This window comes from Salvia hispanica, chromosome 4, assembly GCF_029641045.1.
Source record: "Salvia hispanica isolate PSC_SH4W2 chromosome 4, Shi_PSC_v1, whole genome shotgun sequence".
NCBI classification, from domain to species: Eukaryota; Viridiplantae; Streptophyta; class Magnoliopsida; order Lamiales; family Lamiaceae; genus Salvia; species Salvia hispanica.
Window position 1 is genome coordinate 37,078,621 of NC_142695.1, and position 13,518 is coordinate 37,092,138.

The following is a 13,518-nucleotide window of genomic DNA, read 5'->3' on the forward strand; positions in this document are numbered from 1 at the left end:
AATACTACAATCCTTTATAGCCGATTTATTATACTTGTGCAATGAGTCTAAACTTTTAAAATGGAGGGTCAAGTCAAGAGGCGATTTATACCAACTCGTCACTTAAAAAAACAACCTCAAATTTGGATGAGAAAGCAACCATAAAAATCTCATTTAGGAGTTCTTCAACAACTAAGACAGCTCTGAGTTTCACCTTACCATGTCCCAAAATTCTAAAACATAGTCCAACTCCAACACTTCTATATACATATTCACATAAAAAAAAGTAAAATAAGTAAGCAAGCAGACATTGCATCATTCAAACAGCATTTATGCCATCACATCTTTCACCTAATAGGAAGCGGTTCCTTAATCTTCGAAAACGATGATGATTTGTAAGAACAGCACGTGGATTGCTCGTAGACAAGCATGATTCTAATCTTCAAATGTATCATCTCCCATATGCAGAAAAACAGCATTAGTAGGCGCCTTCTGTCGTTCCACTTAAAATATGCTGCTCAAGAAGCCCCTACAAGGGAAGTCAACAGAATTATCAGCATGAGATACAACATTTAAATGGATGATATGATGATCTCTAGATATCTTTACCATATTCCTTTCGATTCTTTGGCCTTATTTCTGCAAGTGTGGTTAAAAACGATCAGTAATGGCTGGAGGTGTGCTCAGGTTTCAGTTATGCAAAACTCAAGTTAAGAAATTGACCTGACTTTTCCTTCAAAAGAATCATTAATCTCTTCGCCACTTGGCCTTTTCTCGAATGTCGACAAGAGTTCGTATTTCTCCTTCTTGGGAGATTCATCGACCCTCTTGTACAACTGGTATTCGTATGGGTAAGACATCCTAATAACACAAGTGTTCACCACAAGTTCTAAGCATCGATCTTTGGAAAAAAATGTCTTGAGGGCAGGAAGCATGCTGTCTAATACTATCACTCAGAGGAGGGTAATGACCTCACCTGAGGGCACCCATGATCGGATATTGGGTTCCATAATAGTATAGTAACCGGAAGAAGTAGCATATCTCAAATGAAGCAGCATATGCTAATCTTTCCTCCCGGCCCATAGTCTGCATAGATAGAAAATAAGAATTTCATGAGAGCAAGCTCAATTATGTAATCACATCCAATGATGACTGTTTACTTACTTGCATGATACCACTTGAACCTGGTACGTCCTAAAAATTTCAGAAATGCAATTATATCAGCTATCTTGTTGGATAATTCAACACAGACATAGGCACAGATATTGACAACAATTATGTTTCTTTTAAAAAAAAATTGATATCAGTTCTTGTGAGGAATCATTTATGACCATAGAAAATGAACATAATTAAGGCAAAGTAACCAGTGATGGTAGTAGCTACATCTGTCTTTAAGAGGCCTTTTCCCTTTTGGAAGTTATTGTTTACCTTATTGTGCAGCGATTTTAAAGTAATGGCGTCCTAAATAATGCCGAGGGAAAGACCTAAAACCTTCTCAATTTTATCTGAAGCATCTGGGAATTTAAGGGCACAAGTTCAAAACAGAGTCAGGTTTAATATGAGAAACCAACCCTGAGCTTAGGATTGACAAGGATGACTGGACGATGAGCGGCGGCATCAGTCATAGCTTTTAGATCCTGCATTTTCACGAGTCAAATAACACATACTTTTGCATCTCCATAGAGTATGCTTCAGGAAGCAACAAGCATGGATTTTCTCAAATTACTTACACCAATAATACAGTTCCCTACTGCATTTTGTGGAGCCACTAAGATATATATGCCATCTTGCTCCTCAACCTCTTTAGCACCTGTAGATCATTTCAATATATTTGTTTTCGCATAAGTTGATAGTCAAGAAACAATTTCTAGAGGCCCATTGCTAGAATCGTAGCAGTTTAATAAGAAGTGCATGGTAACAATGTCTACCTCCTTTAAAGAGTCAAGGTGTTAGTGAGAAGAAATATTTTGTTGAAAAGCCTGAGTTTAACCTATAGTTGCAAGAATATAATTCGTGAAATTCATCACCTATGGAACCGATATTGACGAAGGTACCCATAACACCACCGTCACCCCAATCCATGAACTCCAAAATCTTCCGAGTTCCAGCAAGTTGCAGTGGCATTCCAGCTAATGCTCCTTCTCCCATAGACCCTTGCACACAGACCTGCAAGAAACTAGACTACTGATACATGCAACTGTTTCGACTTAAGTAATTCAATAAGATAAAGCTTGTGAGAACCTTGACGCGCTTTCCATCATCCGCAAAGGAAAGAGCAAGAATACGGACCAGCTCCATTAGAGTACCTATGCGATATACATCCTGAGAAAAAAATTCATTCACTTCTAAACAAAGAAGGATGGAAAAGAACCAAAACTGAAAAGGAAGTTTCTCACCATTTCTGGATTTAACTCTGGGATACTGATTTCCACCTTCAATTAAAGTGGTAAAGTCATTATACATCATTATTGGATGAATGTTCAGATGCAAAATTAAGGACAGTATAATACATTAGCTACATTATGAGAAAAACTATATTTTAATGTTTAATTCAATCAAATAGATGTATCAACTATGTTGATTCAATTACATACATTACTCAAACCAGCCAATGTTATATATTCAACCCAAGGATCGATGGAGAGAATATATTAATTGTGAAAAAAAAAAAAACAAAGATAATCACTTTAACATTCATCAACTATCTCTTAGCAAAGAAATATGTTTGCTACTAATAATACATACAAAACATTCAGAATATTTTAAATAATGCACCTGAACATGTAATTAAGAAAGAAAGGACATGTATCAAACTGTCTATATGTGATGCAAAAACTCAAAACATGAGAAGATAAAGACCTTCAATCGAGTTTTCCCATCTTCTATTGCTCGTTTTGTTGCTTGCAACACATCCTCATAGAAGTATTCCCTGATTTCTCTAGAGTGAGGAATGTTATTTAGTTTCGTCGGTATTCCTCTCCATTTATTCTGCAGATAGTAATGGCCAAAAAAACAAACCTAAAATTTATTAGTTATTCGATTTCACAAGGCTGTCACATTCAAAATTAAAATTATGCGTACAAAGGTTTTGTTGAAATAACCTTGTCCAAAGATAACGAATCCAATTGGTTCTCATTTCTTACAAGTTCACCTGCAAACATGTGAGATAAGTTCATTTAGTCAAAACCACTTAAATGTAACTACAAGTACTAATAGGACAAACGATGCAAATACTGATATAAGTGGGTGTAAAATTTATACAATTCCTGTAAACTAAAAAGCATTCAAAGAAATGAGAATCTGGACCTGATTTTGATTTTTCTTCTTTATCTTTTTGCAATCTTAACAACAAAGAATCAATCTCTTCAAAAACTTCTTCTTTTGCACGGTTTCCATTGATCTGTAAACAAGCAAAAAATTGCTTTGTAAGCATCTATATTCATGACTTAAAACTAAAAGTAGCCTGATTATCAAGTTTCACACACCTTAACCATTACGTCTGAGTAGGTCGATAAGATTGATTCAACATTTCTCTTATATATTTCTAAACGTGACTTCACCTGAGAATTGTCAAACATTTACCTATGAACAGATCAGGTTTGCATACAGATCTCCAGGTCCAGATAAGAACTGACATTAGTTATTTTAGAAGTTATTTTGGACCTTTTCCTCTGTGTCATCAGGACGAGTAACAAGCCTGTCTTTAATTTCTTCATTTTCTGGTGGGAAGTTTTTCACATGATAGATTTTTCCTGTCAAAGGATCTAACCTTCTCCCAATACATCGGTCAATTAGAACATCATCAGGCACCTAATGAAAAGATAACATCAGCAATCAAGAGCAGTTACAGAAGCTTTCCAGAAATAGAGAGCTTTCCAGGTTATTACTCTGAGCATATTCCATTTGTAGAAAAAATTCAAATTTTATTTGTTTGTTTCTAGTTAAATTATCATGTTATCAGTTTTTATATCTATCTATTTCTGAAAAAATGTGTTGATCCAGTGGTGTATACCTCAAACTATATGAGAAAATACAACTTCAGACAGTGAAGGGATAATGATTATTATTAGGGTACATACCTCAAGCATGACATATATATCAGGCCTAATACTCCGTTTCTCCAAACTCTCTGCTTGGGCAGAACTTCGTGGGTATCCATCTAAAAGCCATCCTTTCTCCTTCACATCTTTCAGAGATAGTCGGGTTGTCACCATCTATTATAAACACAAAGTGTCAGCGCAGCTAATTCACAAACTAGAGAAGAAAATAGTTAGTTGATCATTTTTCCTACAGCTGTGACGATTTCATCTGGGACTAACCGACCAGAATTCATGTACTCCTTTGCCTTGTTTCCAATTTCTGTACCTGCTGATACTTCAGCTCGCAGAATATCTCCAGTTGAAATGTGTACTACTCCAAACTGAATAAACCAAGCAGGGGAATATAAAGTGAAATGTAACAAGGAAAACTGCTAACATAAATTCTTCATTATTGAATAACAGGTGTAATTAAGTAGAAAAGCAGAAAATATACAAGAGATGTATGAAGCCTCAGTCAGGCTATGAATAAAGGAGATGCCAGGCTCTTTTTATACCCCAGGATGCCAACAAAGTGAAATTTGATTGCTTGTGATAGAAGTCTTGGCATAATACTAAAATGTACAGGAAAAATAAGATAAGGGTGGTGTTATGTCAGGTTATAGCTCCCTGAGGCTTTCTGCAAGCCTAAACTAAGTGCTTCGGCAGTAAGAGAAAATAAGTTTTTTTTTAAAAATCTTTTCCGGAGCTGGTTCAACAATCTTCAAACTGGGATTTCGAAAAGAAGTAGTACGCATTCCAATTCAGGAGTTGATTTGGAGTAATTACTAAACTCTGCATGCACGTTTTTCTTCCTCACAAATATCGTTTGACATTTGCTAGACAATGCTGGGTCTCTTTCATCTTTGCCTTATACAGATATTTGTTCCACTACCTCTAAAAGCATATTTGTTCCACTACCTCTAAAAGCTGAGATATAGAAAACAAAGAAACTCTTCCTACAAAGATAAGTGGAGCAACTTCAGCGACAGGAACGAAGTACAGAATGGACTAACCTTTTGAGCAATCATCTCACACTGTGTCCCCTTCCCTGAAGCCGGGGCACCTGATATCATCACTCTCAGTGGCTCAGTCGCCGAGCTTACAATTTTGAGAGTCTATTTCAGAGAATGAGAGAGATTTCAGTATGCAGATACACAGGATTTCCATACTTAGTACACTATTTTAGCAAAGCTTTCTCAATATGATTAAAAGCAGAAATGTTCTAAGTTCACTGAAGTGGCATGAGAGCTTTCCAGTGTTCAAGAACTGAAGTAAATTAGGACTCCTAATATTAATTAGGAAAGAATATACTGAAATGGCATGATCAAAGGTCAAATCGCAACACTTAATTCACAATTGAATAAAAATTAAACGCCTAAGAAAGATAATACTATAAATTTAAAGAAATCCTCTAAACCCTTGTCAAAAAGATCTTTATAGCAGTCAATAGCCCCATTTGGGATTTCAAACAAAAACCTAGCGAATTGCTCGGTAAAATCACAAATAGAGGATGCGAAATACAGAGAGGTAGAAGGAATAATCAGACCTTTCGCAGAGGTTTGGCCTTGATGGAGGCATGGCCGCACGCGTGAGCGTGATGAGATGTAAACTGTAGCGGGAGAGAAATAGATGAAAAATGAAGAGAAGAATGGAGAGAGGGAGAGAGGGAGGGCTTTGGGGAAGGAGGGAGATTGGAGGTTAGAGAGAAAGTGGGAACGGCTGAGCAGCTCAACATGGCTGCAAAGTGCAAACTCACACAGAGAGCGGTGGGAGTGTGTGTGATAGTTGTGGCCAACGGCTCAAATTAACGGACAAACTGCCGCCAGAAAATGAAAATCCATAACCCCACAAAACAGGATAAATAAATAAAAATAGTATTCACTCTATTCCTTGTTAATTGATGCAATTTTTTTTGCACAAGATTTTAAAATAATGTGTTAAATGTACGGTGAATAAAGCAAGAACATGGGTTACTTCTTGCCAAAAATAAAATGACTCAATTATTTGGAACTTTTCGAATAAAAAAATGATTCAATTAACATGGAACGATGAGAGTCCTATTGTATTAAATTTCAGTTAAAAACATAAAGAAATTTGGTATTTCGTTTAAAATTGAACGACAAATTATACTTCCTCCGTCCCACATAATTTGGAACATTTTGACCTGACATGAATTTTAAGAAATCTAATGGAAAGTGAGTTGAAAAAAGTTGGTGGGATATGAGTCCTACTTTTAAACTATTAGTTTTATAATAAAATTTGAGTATGATTGAGTTAGTGAAATATAGGGTCCACTACCAAAAATGGTAAAAGTGATGTGTGTCAAATTATGTGGGACGGACCAAAATGGAATACTAGGTCAAATTATGTGGGACGGACCAAAATGGAATACTAGGTCAAATTATGTGGGACGGGGGGAGTATATTATATTAAAACAAAATACTACTTCCTCTGTTTCTTAAAAATAGCAACTCTTTCCTTTTTAGTCCGTTTCTTAAAAATAGCAACTTTCAAACTTTTCATTTTTAGAAATCTTTACACCCTTATACACCTCCTAATAAAGTGGGTCTCATAATCCACTAACATTAATTTCATTACTTTTTTTTTCTCTCTCCTGCTTTACCAAATTTTCTCTCCATCTCTCTTACTTTACCAAATTTTGCATTAAAACCCGTGCCGTTTCAAATGTCCTTATTTTTAATAAATGGAGGAAGTACTTCGTATATAAATAATAGTATATAAATTATTGTCAAATCTTAACTACGTTCGATCTCACAAGCTATTTTCTGGATATGTTACTAAATTCAGAAGCTTAGTTATCTCAAAATTAGATCTTGAGTTATACACCCTAATTGCTAATCAGTTGGGTGTTCATTTATGTGTGGGTTGATTACGCGGTAAAGAGGCAAGAGCATTCACATCCATGCTCTTTGGCAAGAGCATGGATATGGGCCTGAACCAACTTTTATTCATTTTTTAATCTATGCTCTTCTGCAAGAACACAACACTTACATTCATTCTCTTCCACAAGAGAATGTTCAATGGTGTTCCACCATTCTATTATTCAATTTAAATAATTCAATTAGTAAAAACATTTCCACAATATTAAAAATACCCAAACTACTATTACAAATTAAAAAAATAAAAATTACATAATTAAATCCTAAACAATAAAAATTACGTACTTAAAATCCTAAAAATTAAAAATTACATAATTAAAATCCTACAAATTAAAAATTACATAATTAAATCCTAAAAATATATCCGTGGAAATTTAAAGAAGACTAGCCCGATGGCGATATCCCCAATGTTTGTCAGAGAGCACGTATCATTGTGAGATGTGAAATAAGTTGCTCGGGAGTCATCCGAGACGTATCGGCATATTGGCTTGACCCAAAAGAGACCACAACGAGTTGGTGGGGGTGGAGGCAGCACAAAGGGAGCGGGAGCGGGAACTCACGATGTAGCTGGGGTCGCGGCGCGAGCCGTCGCCTGTTTCCTTCCTGGCAGCCGGCGTTGGGAACTGCTCGGGCCGGCGTCTGGGCCATCCAAGTGAGCTCCAGCAAACTGGCTAGCTACCTCAACCTCGCCGGCATCGGATAGGGATACCGACCTCGACCGTTTGCTGGAGGAGCTAGAGGAGGATCTGACGCCTCCCTTATACTTCATATGATGACGCACCTCCTGCCGAGCGTTGAGATGCTTGAATGGTTTGTAGTGAATTGATTGGAAGGTCGACATGGCTACTTCATATGATGACGCACCTCCTGCCAAACGTTGAGATACTTGAATGGTTTGTAGTCAATTGATTGGTAGGTCGACATGGCGACCGTGATGATATCGATCCCGTTCGTGCCGCTCCCTGCCGACCGATGTTCCTGGAGGTACCCTAAAACTTTTGGATTTCTTCCGATGACATTGGGCATCATACTCTCATTGCACTTGATGGTTCCATCTGGTCGGCTGGCATTGTACCGGCGAGCGACGCACAACCAAAACCTGTCCCCAGTTTGGTTCGTGCCTATTTCCGCATCTTCGGAGATTGCCAAATAGGCTTTGAATAACTTCTCCATCTCCCTCGAAGTGTACGGCGTGCGGACATGGGGTCACCGGTACTGCCACGAGTACGAACACGGACACTACGAGGAGAAGGAGCTGTAGGATGGTTGGAACCGTCCTCCGGTGGCGTCGGGGCGCTCCCTCCTGTGCCAGTTTCGGGAGCCCACCTGTATTGCCCCTTGGCGGCATCATGCTCGTCCACCGGGTAAGGCCGGTAGCCACTCGGAATATGCGAACCTTGTGTTTGAGGAGGGGGCAAGAAATTCGTATCCGGATTAGGGAATGACGATGAGTCGAACCATTCGTGGTTCCATCCGCGGGAATCAGAGGGGTAATCGTCGGATCCGGACATTTTTTGCAAGAGTGAAAGAGTGAGAATTTAGATGAGAATTGATGAGAGATTTAGAGAGAATTGACGAGTGAATTGTTTTGTGTAGTGTGGTGTAAAATTTTTTGTGTGGAAATGGTGGTATTTATAGATGAAAATGTGAATTTTTGGATAAAAATAATAAAAAATAAATTAAAAGTGGAGAAAAAACGGATATATTTTATTGGGAAGTGAGAAAATATTTTTTACTTATTTAAAACCGATTTTTTTTTTATATTTTTCAATTTTTTTAAAAAAGGAAAATAGCCACGGCATTGTCGTTGGCCTATCAGAAGCCGCCACGTCAACCTACTCATCGGCAAGAGCACAACGACGAGCAGGGTGCTCGTCGGCACGGCGCCTGCTCAAGGCAAATAGCACTGATGCAAGTGCTCTAATGCGTAAGGCTAGTGGCGGACCTACATGGGGGTTTGGGGGTCCCATGGAACCCACAACAATTTCATATATTAGTATATATCCGTCCACGAAAAATAGGACACTTTATGAATGATACGAGTTTTAATGTAGAATTGGTAACGTAGGAGAGAAAAGAAAAAAGTAATTGGTAAAGTAAGAGGGAAGCGAAAAAAGTAAGAGGGAAGTAATGTTAATGGAATGTAGGGTCCATATTATTAGTAAGAGAGAAGGGAAAAAAGTAAGAGAGAAGTTGTTGAAAACTTTCCTTTTTTGAATGTGCCTTATTTTTCGTGGACAACCAAAAATGACAAATGTGCTCTAGTTTTCGTGGACGGAGGGAGTATTTTATATTGATAGGTATTAAATGATAACTTAGCTCAGGTGGCAAGTTTCATTGCCTAGCATCTGCCCAGCCTGAGTTCGAATCTCATCAAGCTCTTTTGGCTTATTACTATTTTTCTAATGTTTTTTTATACTCCCTTATATCAGTTATACACAAAAAATTCATGTTTTATATACTTCACTAATTAATCTATTCAAAATTAAGCATTTCAAATTTTCTTTTAGCTAGTAATTTTTTGTGATTTTTTTTAAAAAAATTCTACAACTATATACACAGAATTTTTTAGGTTATACATTTCATTATCTAACTTATTTCAAAATTTATTCATAATTAATAATATTAAATATATACATATATCTAGTTTATATATCATCTAATTAAATCTATCTCATTACTCATTTTCATCGCATCGTAGTAATATCGCAACTTTCGGCTACGACGACATCAAATAATACCTTACAATTGTTATCGGAGAATTGGACCCCCAACTTCAAAATTCTGCGTCCGCCGCTGCCTGAGGCCAAAGGTCACGGTTCGAGTCATCCGTTTAAATTTATATTAATTTATCCATAATGTGAATTCTATGTCACATGACCATTAAAATTATATTCACTAGATCAGCACTCGCGCGATGTACGGCTAACGACATTTATAAGACAACCGGTGAAAGTTGACATCATTGAAACTTTAAAAGTAACCACAACTGGTGAAAGCTGGCGTCGTTGAAACTCATCGTATAAGACAATAAAAGTTGATGTCGTTGAAAGTAACCTCATATATATATATATAGAGTTGTAATCAATGTCGAACCAATTTTAAAGACCGAACTAGAGATCAAATCTGAGCCATTAGATCTAGTTTTTTTGATGAGATGTGCTGCTGTGGAAATTTTTTCAGCTTCATTACAAGCTCATTTTACTTCATTATATAGGTTTATTACTTCATTCTGTACGTAATACCTTGAAACTACAACATGTTTTTACTTGCTTCCAATAGGTTTTGAAATGATTCAACATATGCTTCATTCAAATTCATTGACGTGGGTTTTTGCTTGATTAACATTTAATAAGAAAAAGGGTAGTTTTGGGAGTGATAGTTTTAGACGGTTAATTAATTCCCTTAATTCACTCCTTTTAACTTTGGTAAATATATAATATGATTTATTTTCTTTATTGATTTGTTTCATTTACCTTCTTTACGGTTTATTCACTGGAGTTCGACGTTCTTCTGCAAATTTTTGAGTTATTCTTCAAGTTTTTTTTTTTGAGAAGCTCTTGTAATATTCCTTAATTGCTTTCGATTTTGTCAACAATGGAAGAAAGTAATTTCATTTATTTCGTCCTTTTAGTCCAATTTATATGTTTTGAGTTTGAGAATTTTTCATCAATTTTATTAGAAAGACATTCTCCGTTGAAGACATTCTCCCTCAAATCTCAACCATAATTTCTCTTTCTTCTCTCACGTAACTGACTCAAATCTCACACATAATCAATCTTTCTTTTTTCTTTCCTTTAATTCAATATTATTGATTCTGATTTTGTGTTCATGATTACACAATAATTTCTCTTTCATCTCTCACATAACTAACTCGATTTTCTACGTTGAACACGTCTGGTGGTGTAGTTTCTCGCACATAACTAACTCGATTTGGTACGGTAAATAATGTGCAAATAGTATCTAATAATGTACATTCGGATCAGTGAATAATGTACAGATTGAAGAGAATAATGCTGAAAGGAAATTGAATTCAAACCATCCCAATTGCTTTACATCGTCATAAATCTAGACAAAATACCCTACAAATTTATTTCAAATCAGTTGGACACCTCCTAAACAAGAAAGACAAAAGCTCCAAAACCCAGTTCATGGACGGCTACCTTCTGCCGTGGAGTTAGGCTTTTTAAACAGTTCAGGAACTTGGTTGGGGTCCGTCGACAATAGAGATGGTCGACTTTCTTCCCCCTCGACTTCCTTTTCTCTGCGTCTTCATGAGAGGTACTCGTCTCGGCCCTTTGCTCAACCAATCTCCCAGAACTTCAAAAATTAATAATGTATTGCTGTCACGACCACACTTTGCTAAGGATAGCGAAAGCGGGCAAACCGCGACTAATGAGAGGGATTAAAGAAACGGGGAAAGAAAAGGGGAAAGAACTTGAGAATATGCCCAAAGGCCAAGTCAATTCATATCGTAGAATAGAAGCCAAATGTACCATTACATGGTTTTAGAGCTTAGAATAAATATTACATCAATAAATCATAGTTCGAAGGTGAGATTCTAAGATGTCTCACTTCACAAAAGAGCAGCGGAATAAGTCCATACTAGACGACTTCGTGTATGAAGACACGAATCGTGAAAAAGATCCACTGGATTATTTAGTAGCATCGACTCCGATCATTTCTCCATCCTCTTGACGTTCAACCTGCACATTTATAAATACATGCAGGGCTGAGTACAGGAGTACTCAGTGGACACATGCCGAAAACAAAACATACAATGTATAGTTGTCATCCATCCACAGTATCGCACGGGGGTTTTTCTTAAAAGGCCCGAGCATACTAAATTCTTTTGTGAGCTAAAAGTCTGACTGATCAGTCTAAGTTCTTTTGAATCCTCGCCTTATCTGAGAATCGTGTACCGTGAAGGTGGCCACCTTCAGCGGACACATCACCGGCCAACCGCTGATGGCTCGCGTGCACGTTATTCCGAACAGGATTTACGGTCCTATTGGGAACTGAATTCGTTAAACTCGGGCTGGCATCGCCAAAACCCGTGGACTACAACCCCAACAGATAGGCCTCAAAAACAAATATTTTATGGCATGACAACAACTTTAAAATAATCACTGCTTCATTTTGAGAAAAGATGATTTTTCATAATTTCACAAATATTTGCTTTATATCCACACTATAGTGCTGGATATTAAAAGAAAGCCCACCTGATATGCTTATGTCTCAACTCAAATACTTGCTTTGGCCTCACTCGCCCTTGAGCAATTTATCCCTTGAAAATAAATAGCGTAGCACGCTAAACTTGAACTATTTTTCTTTAGAAAGAATGCATGCATCCTATTGGATAACACCTATATCTCAGTCTCGTCTTATAGGATTTTTCTTAATCCTACCTCGGCTTTACTACTCTGCAGAGTTTATTTATTCTCTTTATCAACTTTGGAGAAATTCTATTTTCTCTAAACAAATACTCGGCCCTTATTTACAAGAATAGGAATTCTTGGAAAGTCTCTTCTAAAATTCTTTTCTTCGGATTTTTCTTAAGGCCGCCCATGGCGTCGCGGGGCGACGCCGGTCGGCTTTCGCGTCTCCCACTCTACTACTTTATTTTTCTGGAATCTAAATAAATTGTTTGGAAATTTATTTATCGAGCTTCGGGCTCCAACTCAATATTTTCCATCTTCGGAAACTTAGTAACTTTTCGGGAATCAATTAATCAAGCTCCAACTCAATCTTTAATTAGTTCCTACTTCTCATAGTTAAATCTTGGCTCAACAAAAGTCTCTTGGCCCACCAATTAAATAGCAAATCCCTCAATTAAAACTAGAGCCCAATATTTTATAATCTCTAGGCCCAAATCGCCCTTTTATTTAAATACTTCCGACCCAAACTTAATTAAATAGGGACCCAGCAACAATAATTTCCTTGGCCCAAACTCTTAATCATTTACTAAGGCCCAAACATAACATTACAAAGTCCAAATATAGACTCCCTTCCACCCATCGGTCAATCTCTCTCTCTTACATTTCTCAAAGTGAGAATTTGGGGAAAAACCAGATCGGAGAAGAAATGGCGGTGCTCGCTCCACTCTCGGCTCCGCGACCCCTCCGGCGAATCGCCATCTCCGGCGTCATCGGGGCTCTCTCCTTCTTCCCCTAAAACTTTTTTCTCTTTTCGTCACTTAACTCCACAATAAAATCCCCAAATTTGAATTCAAAATCCCTAAATTGGAAATCGGAGAAATAGCGCCCACACTCAATTCTCCTCACTCCACCGCCGTTACTTCCCTCGCTGGCGTGCTGGCTCCCGGTGTCGACCTCTACTTCGCGCCGCGAGCAGCTGCTCTTCCTGCCGTCACTCGCCGTTCGCGACTCATGCTGAATCAGCGCTGTCGTCGGCGCTTCGAGCCTGCTCTCCTCGCTCCGGCGAAGTCTCCGATAGGTGAAAGGCGTTGCCTTTCTCTGTCGCTGCTACCAACGCCCTGCATCGGCCCTCCGCGTTGAGCCCTCCGCCGAGCTCTCTCTCTTCCCGGCGAAATCAGTAGT

General features: G+C 37.8%; 1 protein-coding gene across 2 annotated transcripts; it reads right to left on the reverse strand.

The window, feature by feature from the left end:
* Positions 1 to 127: 127 nt before the first annotated feature.
* LOC125195875 (adenylate kinase family protein) lies at positions 128 to 5,878 on the reverse strand. Of its 2 annotated transcripts, XM_048094145.2 has the most exons (19): positions 5,605 to 5,876; positions 5,072 to 5,173; positions 4,271 to 4,399; positions 4,059 to 4,193; positions 3,643 to 3,789; positions 3,465 to 3,539; positions 3,286 to 3,379; positions 3,081 to 3,130; positions 2,839 to 2,967; positions 2,376 to 2,411; positions 2,221 to 2,301; positions 2,007 to 2,145; positions 1,710 to 1,789; positions 1,551 to 1,616; positions 1,144 to 1,173; positions 956 to 1,065; positions 703 to 840; positions 589 to 618; positions 128 to 508 (listed from the first exon to the last, which is right to left on the reverse strand). In XM_048094145.2, exons 1-19 carry the CDS (start codon positions 5,791 to 5,793, stop codon positions 484 to 486), a joined length of 1,785 nt encoding a protein of 594 aa, XP_047950102.1. In that variant the 5' UTR covers positions 5,794 to 5,876; the 3' UTR covers positions 128 to 483. The 2 variants fall into 2 exon arrangements, with proteins under 2 accessions (XP_047950102.1, XP_088913791.1); XM_089057665.1 differs by lacking the exons at positions 3,465 to 3,539; positions 3,643 to 3,789 and having other exon boundaries at positions 5,605 to 5,878.
* Between the last annotated feature and the right edge of the window lie 7,640 nt (positions 5,879 to 13,518).

What these genes read in the sequence shown, in the direction of transcription:
- LOC125195875 (XM_048094145.2), bottom strand. Translation starts at nt 5,793, where the DNA reads ATGTTGAGCTGCTCAGCCGTTCCCACTTTCTCTCTAACCTCCAATCTC. An exon ending in AGAAGAAAAATCAAAATCAG is followed by an intron (nt 3,131 to 3,285) that starts GTCCAGATTCTC and finishes ACATGTTTGCAG; the next exon opens with GTGAACTTGTAAGAAATGAG. An exon ending in TAGGGAACTGTATTATTGGT is followed by an intron (nt 1,617 to 1,709) that starts GTAAGTAATTTG and finishes GTGAAAATGCAG; the next exon opens with GATCTAAAAGCTATGACTGA.